The sequence below is a fragment of the Atractosteus spatula genome, chromosome 6, assembly GCF_055471065.1.
Source record: "Atractosteus spatula isolate fAtrSpa1 chromosome 6, fAtrSpa1.hap1, whole genome shotgun sequence".
Classification (NCBI taxonomy): Eukaryota; Metazoa; Chordata; class Actinopteri; order Semionotiformes; family Lepisosteidae; genus Atractosteus; species Atractosteus spatula.
This window is the reverse complement of record NC_142711.1, coordinates 24,971,635-24,993,902: the sequence shown is the minus strand read 5'-3', so window position 1 is coordinate 24,993,902 and position 22,268 is coordinate 24,971,635. Positions and strand designations below refer to the sequence as shown.

The window sequence follows — 22,268 nt, the reverse complement described above, 5'->3', positions numbered from 1 at the left end:
GGACCATACCCCTACTCACACCTGGACAGGGCTGGCAACACTGTAAGGATCATGTTTTTCGACTTCTCCAGTGCCTTCAATACCATCCAGCCCTTACTTCTAAGGAGGAAGCTGGAGGAGATGCAAGTCGATGCCTCCACGACCTCGTGGATCACTGACTACCTGACAGGCAGACCACAGTCTGTGAGACTTCAGAACTGTGTGTCTGAACAGGTAGTGAGTAACACAGGGGCACCTCAAGGGACAGTTCTTTCTCCATTCCTCTTCACCCTCTATACTTCGGACTTTAAGTACAACTCAAAGTCATGCCACCTGCAGAAGTTCTCAGATGACTCTGCAATTGTGGGATGTATCAAGGGTGAGCAGGAGGAGGAGTACAGAGGACTGGTCAGCAGCTTTGTGGAGTTGTGTGGGGTGAACCACTTGGAACTGAATGTTACAAAGACAAAGGAACTGGTGGTAGATTTCAGGAGGAAAAAGGTCAAACCTACTCCTGTCTACATCCATGGGAGTGGCGTGGAGATGGTGGACTCGTACAAGTACCTGGGAGTGCACATCGACGATAGACTGGAATGGTCTAAGAACATCGAGGCCATCTATAAGAAGGGACAGAGCCGACTCTACTTCTTGAGGAGGCTCAGGTCCTTCAATGTGTGTAGTAAGATGCTACACATGTTCTATCAGTCGGTGGTAGCGAGTGCCATTTTCTACGCAGTGGTGTGCTGGGGCTCTGGGATTAGAGCAGTAGATTCCAAAAGGCTGAACAAGCTCATCAGGAGAACAAGCTCTGTCATTGGGTCTGACCTGGACTCCTTGGAGGTAGTGGCTGAGAAGAGAATGATGTCCAAACTAGAGGCCATCATGGACAACTTCTCCCATCCCCTCTATGACAGGCTTGCAGGAATGAAGAGCACGTTCAGCAATAGACTGATTCATCCACGGTGCGACAGGAAGCGCTACAGGAGGTCATTCTTGCTGTCTGCCATAAGACTGTACAACGCATCCACCTTGCGTCTTGGCAGAGGCAACATCGACAGTGACCTGTTTCTGGACTAAACGCATCTACACATCTACTGCTACATCTGTTCTCTTTCTTTTTCTTTTTCCCGTTTACAACCACTTTTTGTGCAATATATGCCAGGGACCTGTGCAATACATTTATATTTATATCTATAGTTACATCTATATTTATATTCATATGTGTGATACGATTTTCTGTGTACTGTTCTGTTCTAGTTTGTTCTTGTGTGTCGGACTGTGAGTAACTCTTGTATTGTATTGTATGTATTGTACTATTATTATATAATTCGTTACACTGTGGCTGTGTTGTGTGTGTTAAGCTGCTGTTGCACTGCAATTTCCCTCACGGGATCAATAAAGTATCTATCTATCTACATCAATAGGGTGGCTGTAGAGATGGTAAGCAGCTTCAAGTTCCTGGGTACCTTCATTACTAATGATTTAACATGGTTCCAGCATGTAACTGGAGCTACAATGAAGGCACAACAGCGCCTTTACTTCATCAGACAATTGAAAAAAAATCTTCAACTATCCTCACTACATTTTACGGGTGCAAATCTCTATCTTGGATTTCTAAATAGAATTTACTTTTTTGTCTTGCAATTTATATGAGACACTTATTTAGAACGACTCTCCTAGTTGAATCACTTGAGAATGAATGGCAAAAGTTTGAAACCCATTTTTAGATCCTTGAGTATTCAAATATTAAATATGGTCTTTTTAAAATGTTGCTGTTCAGCAGAGCCCGTGGTGAAAACTAGAAATCTAGAGAAGAGTCCAGAGACGAATCCTTGAAGCCGGACAATGAGAACAATGGGAAATTGTGATCTTTCTGAACAACTGGGTTGTTTTTAGTCGTACATGCTAATTAAGCTGTGCAAGCAGGCAGCTACCCAGCACAGTTCCCTGTTCCTCCGACACTGCATTCTCACTACTGACCTGCCCCTCACCCTCCAGTCTTCTTCATTACTACTGTGGGAGGAGTTGCAGAGACACAGGTAATCACGGGAACTCGGTGAAAAGTTTTTGGCCCTGAAGAATAACTAAGCAGGTAAGTCGTACAGGTGATGTTTTAAAACTGGTAGGCTTTAATGGCGTGTCGACGACATATTTCCTTCACCCTTCGAAGTCAAACGCGAATTTAGTTAGGGGAAGTGAATTGTCTGGCGAACTGGGCGTGACAAATAACACAGGTGTTCAATGGTAAGGGCGAAACCGAGCTGTACACTCCGACATTGCATGTTTACAAGCGTGTGTTGTGCTGTTTATAAGATTGGTATAAGTGTGGTTATCCTATTAAATTACTATTTACATTTTTTCTTGCATTGTTTTTTTAGATGAAAAGCCGAAAGCAGTTTCACAAATGTCCTGGAAAATAAACCCTGCAGTTCATCGTGATAATACTATTTTTTAAAGTTGTATCTTTCCAGTTATCACATTCCTTTTTTGTGGCTCCAGACGTGTTTATGTTTAACTTTTCACTTGTTATCGATTTAAATTCTGATTTTCCGTTCGGTATGAGCTGGAGTTTACTCTTAGTGATACATGTGTTTGTTCTTTTTTTCTTTATTGACACCACTTATCTGAGAAATTACTGCATAGGTCTATGCGGAAATCTGAAGCTTCGTCTGAAGCCTTCTTTTCTTGTACTGTCTGAATGTCATATTAATCACACAATAAAACCTTTGTAGACTATTAAATTAATATTCAGTTATTGGTCTTACTCCTGTACATACTCGTTGTCAAAACATAATATTACTGTATTTTTGGCGCTACTATCACTGGATCTTATTGACAGATGCCTTTTCTGATCCACGTCTTGTTCTTTTAGTAAAATGTGGATGCTGGAAATGTGAATCGAGATTTTTAATTTGTAATTTTCAAGGTGCTACACAATGGCACACAAACTGTTTTGAAAATGTGAACAGTAAGAGCCTCTAGTGGATTTAGGTAATGGGTTCTGCAGATGTTATGCTTTGCAGGAGAATGACCTATTGTGCAGTCTGGTGCTTGATCTTTAAAAGAAAAGGAATTTGTCAATAATCATGCAAAATATTTCATTTCACTGGACTGGCTTTATACAAAAGCAGATGAACCTCAAAGTCTCCGACAGCCAGTGCAATTTACAGAGGATGGGAGTTATGTGCCTATTCAGAGACATTTTGAAACAAAACACAAACCTGGACATACTGTAGCTATTGTAGCCACTGTAAGACTATTTATATTACGTGCTACTGTATTCTGATCTTTAATCAAAAGGATCTATATTTCAGCATCAGGTTATTTGTGCAAGGGTTTTAGCATGGTAATGCTATGGAGTGTGAAGAAATATTATAATCCCTAATGGGAATAACACCAGAATTTTTAATGTCCATTAAACACTTACTTTGACACTGTCAATCAATACAGAAGTCACCAGCTTTGCAAGAATGACCCCCATTCTTGTCGTGGTTTACTTTAAGAGCAGTCTTTTGCATCCTGTGACATTTAGAGACTGCATCAGTAGAGACTGATTTAGTCTGCAAATAAATGTCATGAATAATCTGACCAAAAGGCAACATGTAAACTAAAAAGTAAAGGCTCTGGTACTGAACCTTATACAATGTCAGATTTACAAACTCGGCCCTGATAGCCAAATAAGTGACAGACCAATAAAGGGAAGTCATAGTGATCACTAGATAAGTTTCCATGTGATGCAGGATGCCATGATTCACACTGTGGAAAAATTAAGAAATCCAGAATCCTAAATCTAGAAAGAATATTTAGTTAACACAGTCAGACATAATCAGCAAATCATTACCTTATTTATTTATGGATGAATTTTGTTGTGTTAAAACCCTGATTAAAAAGAGCTCATTAGATGCAAGGTGAGATTGTAATTGAGCTACTACCACCCATTCCTGAAAGTCTGCAACTTTCCTAGTTGAATCAGAAGGCAAATTGAACATAGATGTTAGTTAAGTACTTGTGGTTCCTGGCCTTGGTTTGAGTTCTGTATGCTAGCAAATAAAAGTTTTATTGTGCTATATTGTAACATGATTGCAAATCACTTTGAAACTGCACTCTGTTTACATGCACCTCTTGTTCCTGGGAACCCATGTGCACCTACTGTACTGTATAAAACAGATTCTTCAAGACACTGTTGGTGAACTAAACATCATGCGGTGGTCTTTTTTGTTTTCACTAATGGATCTACTTTATCAACATTTTAGTGGGTTGGTTGGCCTGCCATTAATTCTGTATCACTTAAACAATATTTATAATGATTTTGTATTTTGATCTGCTGTAATGGTTTTAGTTGGGGAGTCCTTAATGAGAGCAATTGTGTGAAAAGGGGGTTAACTAGGAACATATTATACGTACATAATGAGTCCATTGTATACTGTAAGTAATATTGACCATCCAAAATATGACCTTACGTAACAAACATTTCACTTCAGCCATTTGCTTAATTTAATGGACATAATACAGAATATATTTTATGGGAATTCTCAATACATGAAAGAAAAGCTTAGCCTTTGAATGGTCTTTTGACTAGATGTGTAATGAGTGCCATATTGTGTCATCACCAGACCAAGTGCTTACATGGATTTCTTAAAGGTCAAGTATCATCAAAACTTCAGGACCCAATAATAAAGACTCCTCAAATATTCTTAGAGTCAATTCATTATAATGTTCTTGCAGTTACAAAAATACTGTGCATGCATAATTCTTACTTTGGATATGGCTGATTCCCAAAACTTTAGAACAGCTCTGTGGAGATGATAGTAGTTAATGATTGTCATGTGCTCTCTCTACATCGATAAAAAGGTATACGGTGTAAAGGTTGCAGCAATTTTATTCCACAAGCTTAATACCAGGCGACAGTATGAATGTTAATTTTAATTGAGCTGTTTCTTTACAGGAACAAAGACGTGTCTGAATAAAACCCAGTCTTGGAGAAAGCTGAGGTAATTCCAAACTTTACTTGGGATATTCAGCTATGAGCCAACCATCTCGAGCAGGCAGAGGACAGAGGGACAGGAATGGCGACAGGAATGTACACAGGGACAGAAGAGATCCACGGAATGGAAAGTCTGATTCTAGTAGCAGGTGGGTAATCCTGTCAAGGTTTTAAATATCAGTAAGTGGTTGATTAAATATGTCAGTAGTGGCCAGGATTTATTGCAAGTTAGACTTCAAACCCATTCTACTGCTCAATGAATCTTAGTCCAGTCATTTTGAATTCTCCATCATTTCTTCCTGTTCATATACAAAAGAACAGGAAAAGTGATGATTGTCAACTCTGGTCACCATCATCATCATCATCACCACCACCCATTTACACTGGCCTGGAAAGTAGGCAAAATTTAAGTTTTAAAATTGTGTGCAGATCCTAAATAACTTTACATGTTATCTCGAACTTCCCAAATGCAAACAAAAAAAGAATGAACAGAACTGTAAGATAAAGAGTACAAAACAGGTAACCAAGTAAGTTATGTTCCTTTCAGGTAATGTGGATAGACCACAAAGCCTGGGAGGTGTTGTTTAAGTTGTGTATAGTAATATATAATGTATATTGAGAAATCTGGTCCACCAGAATAATTAAAAAACATAAGTTTTTAAGATGCATGGTTAGCTCTTACTTTCAGGAAATTGAAGCGTGTCTCGGAGTGACGCTTCACTGCAATGTGATGACCACAAAAACCCATCACGGAATGCTGATTTTTCCTTAACATGCCTGCTACACATTGCAGACTACTAGGTTCATCACAGTAAAGAAAAGTGTAATAGGGCTCTGCAGAGTCAGCATCTCTGTGCCACTGCCAACTCATTTGTGAACAGATTTAACCAGCTACCCAGATCCTCATTTCCCAACATCAGTAGGATACTGCTGTGCGTAGGACAAGCACGTGCTATTAGGTATCTGTAATATCACATGACTTGAATTCTAAATTGGGAAATCAGTCCTTCAAATGACTTTTCCTTTCCTGGTTCTTGACTGGTCTGAACCCTATTAATTTCTGCTCTTCTTCTGCACTTCTTCTCCAGTCCAAACCTGCAATTTAATGAATGCCCAAGGGTATTGCTGACACCCGATGGACCTGACATGTAGTGTGCTGAGCTACTGGACTTTTGATCTAAAAATAGCTTTCAGACAGGGGTTCATATAATTCAGCTAAAACACTAAAACATTCTTTGTGTGACAATGTAACAGTAGTATTTCAGTAGTGGAGTTATTTTCAATTTATTGTTTTACAGGTAAGTATACTATATCTGCTGGGTGGCACAGTGGTGCCATTGTTAGCCTTGCTACCTCACAGCACTAGGGTCCTCTGGGTGCTCCAGTTTCCCCCAGCAGTCCAAAGACACACTTGTTGATTAATTGGCTTCTGGGAAAACTGGCCCTGGTGTGCGTGCGTGCGAGCGAGTGTTGTGTCTGTGGATCTACCCTACCTTCGACTGGCGTCCCATACAGGGTGTATCCCACCTTGCACCCATTGCTTGCCTGGTGAGGCTGTGACACTGTCCTGGATAAAATGGATTATGCTTTCATTTTTAAGTTACTTCTGCTGGTGTGTGGAAGGCGATGTGGTCTTCCCTTAGATCTGAAGATTACGCATAATCTTGGTGGTTGACAGTCTCTTTAAATTCTGCGGGTTTTGAAAGTGTCTATAAATACAGATTTGCTAAACATAGTATAAATTTGGACCGCTTCCTGCAAATTATTTTAACTGACCAAAATTGCTGAACCTCAGTTATAACAGGAGATGTATCTGACCTTTCTCTGAATCCTAAACTTAAATTAATCTCATCTGCCTTGTGACAGATCTTCACATCCACCTTACTACCACAACTCCACACCTCCTCAGATGTACTCCCATGAAGTCCCGAGAGTGGAGCACAAGGATAAGTCCAAGTGGTCCAACATCTGCTCGCGGAGAGGTAAGTGCTTGGCTTGTACAGTACCTTGGATTATCTGCGGGGCTTAGCTGGCCACTGAAGGCATTGCGGCAAGGTTTTAGGACTTGTCACCAGAAGGAGGTACAGTATGCTAAGATCCTGGATGGGTACAGTGCTGTTATAACTTTAAGCAAGGTAGATCACTCAGATTGCTTCAGTGAAATGCTCAGCTATATACAGTAAATGGATAAAAGTGTCAGATAAATTAATAAACAGTGCAAAGAAAGGGTAGTGAATTATTGATGACTTATTTTCTCTTAATTTAGGGGTTCAAGAAAATATTCTTATAAAAGAAAATTCTGGTCAGATAATTTTAAATATCTATGCTGTTGTATGTTCTTAAATAACCAATCCTAGAAGTCTGTTCTGTGTTAGATGAGATGTAGGCTTTCCTTAAAAGTGATACTAAGCTATTATGTGCTGAAAACAGTCAAACAAAACTATTAAAACTATTAATGTTTTAGTTCTTTAATAGAGCCCAGATATGCTGTTCAACATGGGGAACATTATTATGGGAATAATATTCAAGCATTGATGTATTTCTTATACCCCATGTTGGTCTTTTTGTAGATCTGTAGTACAGTGTGCAAACTGATCCTTTTTCTGATCAATGGGAATTTCAATTTGGATCCCCTCTCATTCCCTCCAATACCAATTTCCCTTATTATACACCCCATTTTCACATTTCTTAAAAAACAGGTTTATTACAGCTTGTGTGCAAAACTGTAATGCTACCACACCTACCGATACTATCAGCAGAGATTCCCTTGCTGTATTATGTCAGACTGAACCTGTCAGACCGGCTTTTCTGTACTACAAACCCACTATGCTAAACATCATGTATTGACCAGTCATATCAGGTTTGAAGAGGAAGAAAAGAGCATTCATTTAGGTTCTCCTCTTGCAAGTATAATACTAAGTGCATCAGGAATGTTAAAACCTTAAGGACTGTAGTCTTCACATTTTGGACTAACATTTAAATAGCACTAATTAAAAGAAGGAGATGCAAGTATATCTGTACTCAGTCTCTGTCATAGGGGAACATCTCATGAAAAAATATTTGTATATAATTTTATTTTTGGTTTTAAATTTTAATGATTGTTTTTCTGTTTCCTGATAATGACCGATATATTTTATTTATAGATTTTTACTTTTCTCTTTACTATTTTTTGATGACATTTTTTTGCCAATAAAACATTAAATTTGTTTTGAATAAAAATATTCTCTTGCAAAAAAGTGTAGGTATAATTTGTATTTCAACAAAATAGGACATCGTTGGGAGGTGATGAATACTTCTGCAGTGCCGGTATTTCTATAGTTTATCCTTACGTTTCACAGTTTAATGTCACATAATGAAATCCAGAATTACAGTACATTCTTTCATGCATGTCTAGATTCTGCTTTTCTGACCGCACAGAATAGAAGTTATGCCTTTGCTGTTTTTAAGATGATCAGAGACTGAGAATGAAAACTCAAAATGCAGAGCCAGAGAAGGAAGCTGTCTTCATCGGGATCAGATCAAAGCTACTCCTTCAAGTAGAGTTTAAGGACAGAGAGGCTTTAGGTCCTTAATCCTTTTCTCAGGGATTTTTCCTGTTTCTCTAGTTTATACTAGCTCGTCCAAAACATTAAACAATTATTATTTTTTCCCACAAGAGATGGATACTACTCTCTTGCATTATTTAATTCAGTAGCTAGAAAGAGAATTAAAGTACATTTAAAATGTGTATAAATATTTTGAAAGCCAAAATGATGCGGTCAAAATTTCAAAGCTATCTTATGATGCCAGAAGAATGTATTAAGTGAAATGCCTCAGCCTTGAATCCAAGATGAGCTTGTAACATGGAGGTCTTAAATATACTTCTCAGACAAGGGTTTTAAGCTTACTAAACACCCGCAGGACTGCTTATCTATGCTGGTCCCCAGTTGTCTTCCAGATTTGTATATGAGAAGAGTCAAATGACCTGGGGTTTAAACATTTTGTGAAAGAATCAAATATTCAGTGTTCAAATTAAAAATATCAGATAAATAGCTGTAAAAATCAGTGAACAAAGATAAAATAGTTAGACCTTATGACAGTTAACAACACTGGACAGTCTAACTCTTTCAAATGCCATGGATATTTTAAATTTCACATTTGTTTCTACTGTATGCACACATTTTTCATAGTATAGGAAAAAAAGGTTGTTATAATTCTGATAAAAGTCAAGACAGGGCAATTACCAGGCAGATAGTGTTTTAGTGTACACAAGCGCAGATTATGCCGGTCGTAAAAAAACACTAAACTTGAAAAAGGAACTAAAGACTTAGATTTCGCTAACACATTTATATCTTTCAGACAATATGTGGAAGCAATAACAAGGCTAACAATATTGGAATACATAATTAAAACCAGAATTAAAATTAAAAGGGGGTGCTAAAATTCAATGATAGATTATAAAGAACTAATTAAAAAAAAAGAACTTCATTTATAATTCAGGCAAATGGGCCGTCATTGAGAGGTGTTGAACTTTTACAAGGCACTGCAGCTTTTTGTTGTCGTAAAAATATAATTCTGAAAGCTAAAACAGTGAAAGGAGACTACTCCCATTTTGAGACCATTAACTAGTTTTTGTACCTTTTATATTTTCACATTTGTTCCACATAAAGTATTCAAAATTCGAATCATCAGTGTGTAAAAGTTAAAAATGTGTCACATAGATAGAGTTAGGTTTGGCCTTAGTTTTAAAAGTTCTAAAGTTCTGAAATTTACAGATGTGTGGATAATAACTTTATCTCATTCAAATTACTGTGTCATTCCCAAAAGATGTCTTGCCACTCCGAGTACGAGTTCATAGAACACACAGTTACATTGATATGTATAGTATATACTCGCACCTGAAGAAGGCTTCACAGCCAAAACGTTGTGTTTTCTCTCTTCTCTTTTCAGCATGGAATAAACATTACTTGTTCCTCCACAGTATATGCCGTACTACTGTTTTTTACATTGTGTATTGTATTGTAGCTACATTAATGATGATCCAGTACTTGTAGATTACGTTTTTAACACAAAGATCCAAAAATTTGTTAAAATGCTTGAAGGGCCTTGCACAAAACCCTGGATTGGTTTATTACACGTCTGATTATCAGCAGAGTTAACCTAAACATTTAGTCAAATGTAATACACATCCTAGTTCTTAAGCCTCTTTCACTGGAATCTTGCACGAGATATAGTAGATCAGCAGCATGTATTTAAGGACAGTACCTGGTTTTATCGTTACATTGCAGAAGACAGCACTTTGTTATATTTCCTGTAGGCATCATGATGCTGTGCGCAGTCCTGACCAACATCTTGGTGCTGATCTGTGTGGCTGCCTCGCAGGCTGTGATGTCCGGGATGTCTTCGATGGGGGGCCTGGCTGGGGGCAGCTTCAGCATCAACTCTGCCTACAGCCCCTTTGAGGGTACGGAGCTGCAGCAGGTTCGCGACTTGGATATGCAGTACAGCCAGTTGAGGGCTCCAGGCGTCTACGGTGGGGTGGCCTTCAGCCTAACCAATGCTGCGATCTCTCTGCTTTTTGTGGTATCCGGGACCAAACCACTTCATCGCACCCCTATGAAGCTCCTGGTAGCACAGTTCTTCTTCCAGCTGATAGGCGCAGTGGCCTACGTGGTGGCTGTCGGGCTCTATCTCCACTTTGTCATCCAAGTCAACGCCACAGACGTGTGCAAGAAGAGAGAGAGGCTGTACGCCCGCCAAGGCTACACCTGGATGAACTGTGATGTGCAGGGAGCAGATGCTGCTGTGGCCCTCTTCAGTCTGATCACAGTTATCCTGTATGCAGTGGGTTGCTTCTTCTGTGCCAAGGCCATCCTGTTTCTTAAGCGTTATCATCAGGACAGACGCACCAGTAGACCCCACACACTGAACAGTGATGACTATCCAGAAGCCGTACATTCTGGCAACACAGCCGTGTAGGCTAGGTAAATCTTATTTCTTTAATGTACGTTCTCTTCGAAGATGCCTAGCTTCTGTGAACTGTTTTTACACAAAAAGCATGCAATAGTGGAACTTAACAAAACTTGTAAGATTTATAGTCACTTGCGTTTAGCATTTTAAAGACTTTTTAACTAAAGCAATTTGTCGTTTGCACTGTCCTATTATCATACCTCATTGATCATGGAAAGTCCCTAAATTATGATTTTTCTTCTGTTATTGGAGAAGTCTCTTCATCTTAAACCGCAGAATTACTAGAATTGTCCAGAATTGTTTGAAGACATGTAGGATTTCTGTGTGTATGGGTACTTAAAATTACTAGGCCAGATGGAATCAAACTCCATAAAGAAGTTAATGTGTCGCAATAACCTAATAAGAGATCTCTCTATATAAGAAATTAACAACTAATGGATTTTCTAAATATCTGTGTACCAAAAAAATAACATATCATGGGTGTAGAAAATACAATTATTTTTTTACCTGTTGTAAATAGTCTTGGAAATTTAACTATTGTATTTGAAGTGATAAAAAGGACATTTTTGTTTTTCTGTTCATATCACTCTTATTATACCTTTCATCATTTCTTGGTTATGGTACTTTTAATAGAAGCGGTTAGAAATTGAAGGATGGATACTAATGGCAACTGTTTTGACATAATACATATTAAAACTACTACTAGATGGGTATGTGAAGTGCACCTGTAATGTGTATCCTCTCTGACAAAACTATGGCAAAGTTATTGTTTTTGCTTCTTGTAAGCATTCTTGCATTAATGCAACTTTGTTTGCAAGTCTGTGTTTAAAATAGAGTAACATCATGTTATCCTGGCTCTTCAATACAGTGTAGCAAGATCACATTAAGCTCCCTGTCCGTACCCAAATCTCCCCATTATAAAATATATTTTCAAAGTACAGCAATTTTAGCATAAGTTGGATATGGATATGTACATATCCACATTTGCTTTTGATAATATAATGCAATTTTCCACACTCTGGGGAAGCTAAAATGTCACATCCACATTTTCATATTTCAGAAAAAGGTCTTGATGACTGTAAAGGCAAAAAGAATATCCAACATACAGTAATATTCCATTATGATACCATTCCATTATGAAATCCTGTGTAAAGATATTAAATAGCCCACTGATCATTAAAGTTCCATTTTCTCATTTTGACATGTGTAGACTACAACTTTAATCTTTTCACATTTTAATAAGAATGTATTGATTCTTATCCTTAATAAATTAAAAATGTGCACTTTGATTTTCTCAGTCATGATTTCATAAACAATTTAGAATTTCTCAATTATATTTAGTACTTGCATTACCAGAACTTCTTAGTTGTACTTGACTACAGTGTTGCTATTCAAATCTTTAATTCTTAAAGTAGTTCTGATATCAATGAAAATGCAACAAAGAAATATAATTTCTTGCATGCAAACCTTTGCCCCACAGTTGCATGTAGCCACGGCTGTTTTTATTCAAGACCAGTTAATTGTTAAAATACATTACATATATAAATTAAATATACCGTATAAACTTTAAAACAAGGTCAGTAAAAAAAAATGTTTGCCCTACATGTCCAAAATGTAAGGTAAACTTATCCTGTTATTGCTTAATTTTGGCCAGCTTGAAAAACCACTTGTATGAAACTATTGCAGTCAAGGTAAACTTACTGGTGTGTCAGTCTGCTGAATTCTGACAGGATGAAGTCACCAAGCAATGCAGGATGGTATTCTGCATGGTTTGCAAGAATCAGTGGAAAAACTGGTACGGCTGAGAAGATCAGCGTATTGTACTACACCAAAATCCACAGTTCTCACTGTGAATCAAACTCCATCCTTTTTCCTCGCCATGAGGCACCGATGTGGCAGGTGCATCAGCAGGAATTAGATTTTGTAATTAAAACGTTATGCAATTTGTGCTGAAATTAGATCTTTTAATCTGTCTACATGATTAATCAGAAATCCCTCACAAGCCTTGCATTTCATGAGTTGGTGATGACTGTTATTTTGTCTGCTGCTTTTAATTTTCTCTAAAATGTATAGAGCTTCCTCCACTGATTTTATTTCCAAAACTTTAGCAAACATGTACTGATTTTATGCACACTGACACACTACATCTCACATTAAAACAAAACAAAAAACATTTTGCATCATTTTGATTAATGACAGACTCTGCTGCACTTGAGTGCCTTTGGATGTTGCATAAACTCTAAATTGCCTCATTAAGGAGATGATTGGGTAGATATAATGGCAATTTTGTAGAATGTCCAGCCAGGTAAAAATCAAAAAAGGAAAAGCAAAGGAAAAATACACCTGTTACTCAAGGAGATCAATGTCTTTTGTATCTTTGGTATGTTAGAAGCTGGAGAAAGCCAGCTAAGGTAGATTCACCAGCAAAGGAACCTGGTCTTCTTCAGCTATGAATCAAGAGATTTGCGTTAGCCTCTCTGATAGATGATAGCAAATATGGAGCCAACATGCAAAACGGTATGCTAACCTTTGTCTATAATAGACCAATTCAATGGGAGTGGTCTAGGTGTGATGGTCTTCGAGTGTCTGTTTTCTAAGCGAAACCACATGGTGCTGCTTTTATGTAGTCCTGGGACCTCTCTTACATCTATTCCTATCAAAACAATTTGCTAGCAGGCTAACAAAATACCTCTGGAGCTACTATAACAACCGCATTCTTATGTGAGTTGAGAATGTGACGGTTAAGATGTATATGCCCTACTCTCCAGGTATGAGCACCATTGAACATTTGTGGGATGAGCTGGGATGATGTATAACACTGAAATCTCAACCAGACCAGAGAATGGACACATGCTTGTCCAGGCTCTACAAAAGGAATAGGAGTGAATTGGCAGCCTGATAGAAAGCTGGCTTGCAGTACACTGGACAAACTCCCTACTAGCCTGTTGATCAACTTTGTTGATGACAAATGTCAAAATCTGCATAATGAATTTACCTATGTCACGACTGTTCAATAAAATGTTGAAAATGACATTTCATGGTGCCTTTGTGAGTCTTTTGCAATTCTAATTCAATATTTGGATTACTGCTCTTTATACCGTTCATTGCATTGCAGATTAAAAAGTGCAGATTAGTAAAAACACAGCACTTTTAAACTGGTACAAAACAACTCGATATTAGAAATGGGTAAATCACTGATGGAAAAGGAGAAGAAAGAGGTTACAATCTGGCCTGTACTATCACTTGTTCATTAACAGCATTAATTTTCCTCAGCAAAAATTACAACATAAAATATCAACAGAGCAGTTTCATCACATTAATTGCAAGAGAAGTTCACTTTTTAATGGCTGTAAAAAGGTCTTGGCTACTTGCCAAGGTGCAATGCCAGCAATGCAACTCTGTGTGGCAGCGAAGTATAAAGTTCAGCGCCAGCAGAAATTAACAGGGTTGTTTTGGCACTAATGCAGGATTCCTTCTCTGGCAACATTTTCTTGATTTGAGCTATTCAAAGCACACATTTTTAAGTAATTGGGTATGACTGACAAGTCCTCATCCTCCATAAACTGCATCCAATAGTTTAAGGAGATAAAGGTTCTGTGTGTTAACTCTGTGGCCACACTGTCCAAAGTGTGACTGAGGAAGAAAAAAAAGACACAAATGTATTATTTGTAAATTTTAGATTTATTATAACAAAAATGGAACTTTTTGTGTGTTTTGTTTCAATACAACTTGTAGGTAACGTTTTCGCATTAGTGAACTGTATACAGTCATGCTGGTGTGGCGGAACTAAGGGAGACAAGACATCAAGTGCATGTTAGTGTGGGAAGGATAGGGACAGGGAACAAACAGCCTGGCTGAACGTCAGTCCTGGATCTTTACCATGCTGTTTGGTAGCCAGCACTCTGCAATTCTGTCTCCAGACACAGTACTTTTAACTGTGTTCCAAATATCTCATTTTCCTTAGATGCAACATTAATCCTATTTACAATAATTGGAAAAAATCACCTTTTCTCTCAGAGAAGATTAGTAAAATTCAGTGACTAAGTCACGGTAAAGAGTAAGCAACTCCTAGGAGTTAGTCTTTATATTTCTATAAATTCCTATGACTTTTTATAGGCCAAAAGCCATGATTTCTGAAAATAATATTAACAGCACTAACAATATTAACAGCACTAACTAACAGTTAAACGTGGTATTAACTATTTAACATTTTTATTTTTAAAACAAACAAAAGGTTCCGTATTTTTTAAAAGTGCCTTTCAGCGTATTCTTATTACATAAAATGATATGATAAGAAAAAAATAAAATTATATTAACCTTATTTATTTTGTGAAGCATTAACTCAAGGAAACTAGTGTTGATGTCCAAAAATAATGCAGTGTATATTTTACGCTTGGGGGCAGGTGTTAGAATCTAAAAGGGACAAAAATATTCTGTTGTTCTTATCTATCCTCCCCAATGGCCCCCAAAGGTGGTCTTCACCAGGTATCCGCTGGCCTCACAGAGGTGTATCGTAGTAGTCTGGCATTTGGTCCACTTGATACTGCCTCTGCTGCTGCTCTTGGTGCTGTTTCATGATCTCCTTCACCTCTTCCTCCAGCTCTGGAGGTATAATGAACTGGTCATCAGGATCAGGTTGGGCTGGGGCTGCAAAATAACCCCCAGTCTTTTTTGTGGGGGCATCTGCTGCTATTTCGATAAGGTTGTGGCTTTTCTCTTGGGGGGCCACAGAGCCATTCCCACGCCGCTTGCCAAGGGTTCCACCATAGCAGTCGGCCCCTTTCCTTCGTAAGCTCCCTGCCCAGCTGGCCCCCTCTCCTTGCAGTTTGACAGTCAGTGTCCTGTCTGGCACCCCAGCCAGCTCCTCCTCGTTGGCACTGATGACAATGCCCTCATCACAAGCCTCAAGGGCTGCTGGCACTGGTGGGGCTTGAGAGGGGCAGGAAGAAGACGATGAAGACAGGGCCTTTTCCCTGGCACGCAGACAGTGGATGTCCACCTCCACCTCCACTCTACTGCCGTTGGAGAAGACGCCAGCGATGGGCTCCTCATCTTCGCTGTCAAGACCATTGTCGGAGAAAGCACTGGAGAAGGTGGCGCTGGAGAGCTGGCGCTGGAAGGAGCTGGACAGGCAGACAGGATGCAGAGTGCAACAGCGCTGCTCAGAGGCGCAGGCCGTGCCGCCATGGTGGTCGTTGAGGATGGCACTCTGAGGGGGCTCGTCGGAGGCGGTGGATCCCACCTCGCTGCTCATCTCGGAGGTGGAGATCTCGCTGCTGATCTCACTGCTGGAAGAGGGCATACCCAGGTTGTCGGGCGCTGCAGGTCGGTCCTTAATGACCACACTGACGGAGGGAGGGAAGATGCCAGGGCTGGGGGGTGGTAAGCCGTTGAGTTCACAGCAGCAGCAGCAGTCCTCGGTGACATTGAGCTGCACTACCACCGCACTGATGCTGTCATTGCAGCCATAGCCCTGTGCCAGTGTACACAGTTTCTTGGCAGCTGCTAGGGCATCTGGCACATTACGCACTGCCTCCACGGCCTCTGCAGGTGACACACTGTCCCACAGGCCCCGGCTGCCCAGGATGAAGAACTCATCTTGGGGTGTGAGTGTAACTGTCTGGACATGAGGACGTGGGATAACCGAAGGGTAAAGAAAGGAGTAGCCCATGATCCTGGTGGAGTCTGTCACTCCGTTCACTTTGTTGTCCTGTGGTGAGAAACGAAAAAAAAAACAAGCAACATTTAGCTCTTTCTACAAACTAAATGTTTTTCTCTCTCAAAGCTTTGAAGTAATGTTTCTTTTCTTACAAATTATATGTAAAATCTAAAGAAGTGCAAAGAAGTTTTCTCACAATCTACTTTCTATGACTATATTATTGCATACTTTACAGCAACAGCAACAGATAAATCGATATCTGAGACTAGATTACTGTTATACTGGAGCTTTATTTGACCTTGGTTCTTTTCCCAACAATTATAATTTGTGATTATTAAGTAATGAACTTCACCAATATAATTCTACTCAAACTATTACCAAAACAAAATAATGTGTTTCAGCTTTACCACTGGATTCTCTTTCACTTCCTTCACTTTTAGTCTTGGTATTTGCTTTACCAGTATCACTCAGTTTACACATTTGAGAGGCAAAAACATGCAACAGTGAACTGCCGTTGTGATCGGGAACACACTCCACTGAGAAAACAATAGTCCATAAATCACATCTTCATTTATTCATCTGAACACTTGTGATATAATGGACCTTGTGTAAGACTCTCCATTTAGCAGCTCAGCAAATTCATGCCAGTCCCTCGAAGGAAGGCTGTTTAAAAAAATGCAGTAAATGCAAAAAATGCCAGCACAAAGGTTAAGGCCATGTAGCAACTGGAGAATGATTTTACTTGCAAGAATGAAGAACTTAACAAAACTTAATAATAATCTGGCAGCAGTAAGAGGCTTACTGAATTAAATGACGACTGCAAACGTGGATGCGAATAATACACTAGTCTAGACAAGTGCCAAATACTTATTCTTAGAATTCTCTACCACTTTACCTCAGTGACTATGGCTTTGTGCTGCTTGATCCTCTTGAGCTCGTCCTCACAGCTGACAGTGTGCAGAGCAGACAGGGGCAAGGGCTTGCCATCTCGACACAGAATAGCTTGGCACTTCCCCACATTGGCCGCAGTCAGGGTGAAGCAGCCCCCAGGGTCTGTGGGATCATGTTTGATGTGGCACAGGACAGCTGAGCCGCCAAGTTTCTGTCCTGCCGTTCCCAGTTTCCTGCAGGGAAAAGGGGTTGCAAATGTGCTTACTAACATTCACTTCATTGGCCAACAAGAAGGACAGCTCAGGTAAGACTGATGAACAGTGTTTATGTCAGGTCCAGAGAACAGCAGCTCATAAAAAGAGCAGTTCTATAGTTATAACTCTCTGGTGAACCCAGTTTGAGCTGCACTGTTGGGTATGGTCTACCTGGTTTGTAACTGTCAATTATTTCTGATTAATTCAAGCAACTAGCACTAATAGTTAAAGCCTACTCTACAGTTTTCAAAGTGGTTCTAGTAACTTTGACTGTGCATTTGGAAAAATAAATGTTAGTAAACATTAGTGTTCATGATTATCTTTAAAAGGGAAATAGTAATATTTTTTATTATTAATAATAATTTTAGCATTACAAAATGTATAAAATTGAAAGTTACCATTTTAAAGTTTTTCTTGGCATGTGATATAGAACATATGAGATTTTAGTACAATGTTTAAGTAAAAATGCAAGAACAACAATAGAAGAACTGTCTTCTTACCCCTGACTGAAACACCTCTTCAATATTGTTTACGTGCGGACAAATAAATGGCAATTCAAGTATGATGGGTGGATTTATGTCACATACAACATAGCTTTCTATTTGGGTGAGGTTGTTCATGGAGTTAAATCAGTGTCGGGGTGAACAGTGGCTGAGCTCCAGCCCTGGAGAGGTACCTCTGTGTGACCAGGAAGGTGCTGGTCATGTACTCTTCCTCGCTCTTGCTCTTGTGCAGCTCCTCGGCCAGCACGTCGCTCATGGTGCACTGCAGGAGGTAAGGCACCTCCACATTGCGGTCCCCATCGAACACCCCGTAAAGGGCCTCCCGGTTCTCACAGAAGTTATTGACTGACAGAGCCGCCACACACAGCCTGGAAAGGCAGAAGCACCCAACAGTCTCACTCTGGAATCCTCTCCACCACAGGAATGATGACTTGTTATTTTTTTGGGTTTCTTTCCAAAGGATAGAATGATTGCAGTATTGCAGATTAACAGATGTTGGAAAGCTTTTCCTGAACCAATGTTAGGGCACTAACTATGGTTTTCTGGTTAATACATTTCATTCTAATATATTCTAAATCAGTTTCATAACAGAACACGTCTTTCTAATTTAGTTAAACTCTAAACAGTGATTTTTTTCCCCCACTTCTGTTACATTTACACGGCTGTTATTTTTTGCCATACTTTTCTAAAAGTGGGGCAATAAGAAACAGGGAAAATGTAACTTTTATTGTTTAAATGATTAACTTTCATTACACAACAAAATCAGCTTTAATCTGCAAAATACACCCAAAGATACTTTTCATTGCTTAACGTGTTTTATTTTGGCTATAGCAACCCCTTATCTGAAAAAGCTAGGGACTTTCTATAGTGGATAACCCTTCATCTCCCTTCTTTCAATCGAGAAAAACTGAATTTAGAAGGACTTGATTATCACAAAACTAAATATTGTTTTTTAACAAATCATAAAGATATGAAACCAAGCTGACAGAAATTCAATTCGACTCCAAAATATGTATTGGGATAAACCTGAAATCCAGGAGCTTTACTGTATCTAAAAATGTTTGAACTTTTTTGTTGATTAATGGGTTTAACCACTTCAGCAGGTCCATAATTGAGTTTAATTTAGAAATATCTTAGTTTTACTAAGACATAAAAAAACAATCTAAAGTATTCTGAAGTGTGTACATTTTAATATCATGTACAACACGAAAGTTGTAGTTTTCTTGAATTCTAGTACGTAGTTCAAAAGCTAAAAGCACTTGGACAAGTAACCTTGACAACCTGTGCTTTAATTTTGCTTTGTTAAGCCCCAAATATTAATCTCCCAAGTGTTTCTCTTTCTTCCACTGCATCCGGTTTCTCTTTGGTGAGCTTGTACCAGTGAGAGAGAAAGAGGCTTTTCAGGCAGTCGAGGTGCATTTAAACACTGCTTCTTTTGGAAGGACTGAATACTTATATAGATGTTATGTGTCAGCTACCTCCGTCTCCTAGCAACACTGCCACAAAAGGAAAATATCTCTTTTATTGGTGCTGACCGGGCCTTCTTCAACAAATATAACTTTTAGTGTCAAACACTTCTGCAGTCATCACAAGTCCTGAAACAACTTTCACACGAGAAAAGTGGGTCCTTACGCCGAAATGATGCCTGAGCCTCAAAGAACGAGTGGCAATATGTTAACCAAAAAAACACTCACTTGTTCTTGATGCCAGAAGCCTCTGTATAGCCATGACTCCAAACTGCTGGGGCTCCCGGAGCTTCACTTGCTGAGAAAGAGGTGGGGGGCTGGTCGATCTTAAAACAACGAATGTTACTATGGAAGGAAACAGGAAAATTTGAGATGAGTGGGGAAATAGGAGAAATCCAAAACAAAAAAAGATTAAGACAATTTACTTATTACCAATTTTGTAATCAAATATTCACCAACACTTAGCAATTTCATATAAGGGCAATGCTTTGAAAAGTACATAATCGTCAGGTCTTTGACTGGACCACTTTCTCACTCTTAAGCCACTCCAGTGCAGTTTTGGCTATGCGCTTTGGAATCTTGTCCTACTGAAAGGTGACTTTCTGCCTGAGTTTTAAGTCTGAAGCAGGATTTCCTCTATGATTTGCCAGTACTGCTGGCCCATCTATTATAATTGGTTTTGAAAGCTTGTCTGTAGTCCCTGCTGTTGAGAAGAGGAGCTAAAACACTGCTGCCACCACCATGCTTGACAGTAGGTGTTAACAGAATGATGTACCGTGATGGGTTTGCATTAGATGCATTTAGGCACAAAGTTCCAATTTTGTCTTGACTGACAATAAGACCTTCTGCCACATGTTCGCATCCTACACCCGTTTCATTGCTGCTCAGTGTAGAGGGGCAGCCTGATCTAGAATGTAATGATGCATCTTTCATTTCTTGATGACTTAGTATGTTGTGCTTACAGAGTTATTCAAGGTCTTTGGTACCCTTATATATTAATATCTTTTTTTTGATCTGGGCTTTATTTCTGTCTTGCTTTGAAAACGTAAGTCTTTACGGTTGAGTCTTTGCTTGAATTTCAATCCCTGACCAAGGATCCTCACAGAGACAACTGTGTGTTTATTCTAAAACCATGTGAACCAGTATCATTCCACATACAGGCTCATTAAGGGAATAATACATTAATTTAGGCCTGATACAGCAAAGAGTTGGAATACTTTTGCAATCTTAACTATTCAGCTTTTCTTTCATACCAGTTATGTATTCACTGCTTTATGTTTTATTTGAATGTGTGGAGTAGGTTGTGTATGTATATAACAAAAATATTCTCAAGTGTTGTAAAAGTGCTGTAAAAATATTTCAATCTTAACAGAAAACTGCATTATATTAATTCATTAAATCATGGTTGATAAACACATTTCGTGTAAAAAAATTCAATCTTATTACATTCAGAGCTGTTTTTCTCTCAGTGATTTCTGATGAAAAATCCAACACTTTAAAAACTTTAAAAAAGCTCAATTTTGTATCCCTCTTCTACCTGCCTTGTTTGTATCTAAACCTCTGCCTATGAGGTGAATGAAAGAAAATTTTCCCTCTGAAGCCAGCAAATACTGTACTTTACTGTATATGGCAATTTTGCATTGCCTGTAGAAAAGGAAAAACTTTTATTTGAAGTGCTGGGCTTACATCATCTTCTGGTTCATCACATTTTTGTTGGTTTAACAGTGAACAATTGGGGACCACAAAGCTAATATAATGTGAGTCATCATCATGCTTTAAACTAACAGATGCATATTCTTTAAGTTTAATGGATCAAAGATGTTCATACATTATGTTCTAACTGAATATAGTTCTCTAGGGTGTCCAAGTAAGCCAGGAAAAGAGGGCAAATCCTAGGTCTTACTGTTTATAGAAGATTTCTATTTGCATTGAGCTATTTTTAAGCTCTGACCTAGATGTGTTTCTTGTTGTAGTCACAGCAGAATTAAAAGGACAGGGGATTTCAATACATCCATACTCCCATTTTAGTAAAGCTGAAGCATATTATCAAAATATACTTTTTGACTTTCAAGACAAAGGATTAAAGGGACAAGTTATTTTTCCTAAGAACAAACCCACAGAATAACATTTTAAAATATGTACATTGCCTTAATCCAGAACACTAAACCTTCGGCATAGAAGAATATATATTCAGAAATAAACAGCTGGCACTTGTTATTACTACCTCTTAATACGGCTTTTGTGAAGCCAGCCATATCAGGGTTTCTCCATGTCCATCAAGCTGTGCTTTAATATGCCTCAGCACGTCATAGGCAGTCAGAAAACACATTGAATTTTTGGATGATTAAACAAATGTTTAATGTTTTTTAAGCACACTTTAGGGCATTTTGATATATTCTCTTCTGAATAAAAAGCACTTTTTATAATTCTTTTCAGCGCTTCATAACCGATAATAATATAATAATAATAAACTTTATCTATAGAGCACCTTTCATACAAATAGCAGCTCAAAGTGCTTTACAAACCAAGCGTAAAAATAAAATATTTAAATTAAGAGATTTACTTTCAGTTGTAAAGGAAAAC

At 38.6% G+C, this 22,268-nt stretch overlaps 2 protein-coding genes across 2 annotated transcripts in view; one reads left to right on the top strand and one right to left on the bottom strand.

Annotated features, from left to right (window-relative positions):
• The first annotated feature begins 1,968 nt into the window (after window positions 1-1,968).
• Window positions 1,969-13,945, top strand: LOC148832694 (MARVEL domain-containing protein 3). The gene is made up of 4 exons (XM_088919317.1): window positions 1,969-2,071; window positions 4,925-5,112; window positions 6,830-6,945; window positions 10,260-13,945. The coding sequence occupies exons 2-4, from the start codon at window positions 5,003-5,005 to the stop codon at window positions 10,919-10,921; spliced, it is 888 nt and encodes a 295-aa protein (XP_088775443.1). The 5' UTR covers window positions 1,969-2,071; window positions 4,925-5,002; the 3' UTR covers window positions 10,922-13,945.
• Window positions 13,946-14,580: 635 nt separating this feature from the next.
• phlpp1 (PH domain and leucine rich repeat protein phosphatase 1) overlaps window positions 14,581-22,268 on the bottom strand; it is a 109,890-nt gene continuing 102,202 nt past the window's right edge. Inside the window, exons 14-17 of the mRNA XM_088919331.1 lie at window positions 19,914-20,030; window positions 18,393-18,587; window positions 17,467-17,695; window positions 14,581-16,622 (exon numbers count right to left, since the gene is read on the bottom strand). Of these exons, the coding sequence (XP_088775457.1) occupies window positions 15,411-16,622; window positions 17,467-17,695; window positions 18,393-18,587; window positions 19,914-20,030 (1,753 nt within the window). The 3' untranslated portion in view covers window positions 14,581-15,410. The remainder of the gene's footprint in view (window positions 16,623-17,466; window positions 17,696-18,392; window positions 18,588-19,913; window positions 20,031-22,268) is intronic.

What these genes read in the sequence shown, in the direction of transcription:
- LOC148832694 (XM_088919317.1), top strand. Translation starts at nt 5,003, where the DNA reads ATGAGCCAACCATCTCGAGCAGGCAGAGGACAGAGGGACAGGAATGGC. An exon ending in AAGTCTGATTCTAGTAGCAG is followed by an intron (nt 5,113 to 6,829) that starts GTGGGTAATCCT and finishes GCCTTGTGACAG; the next exon opens with ATCTTCACATCCACCTTACT. An exon ending in CAACATCTGCTCGCGGAGAG is followed by an intron (nt 6,946 to 10,259) that starts GTAAGTGCTTGG and finishes TATTTCCTGTAG; the next exon opens with GCATCATGATGCTGTGCGCA.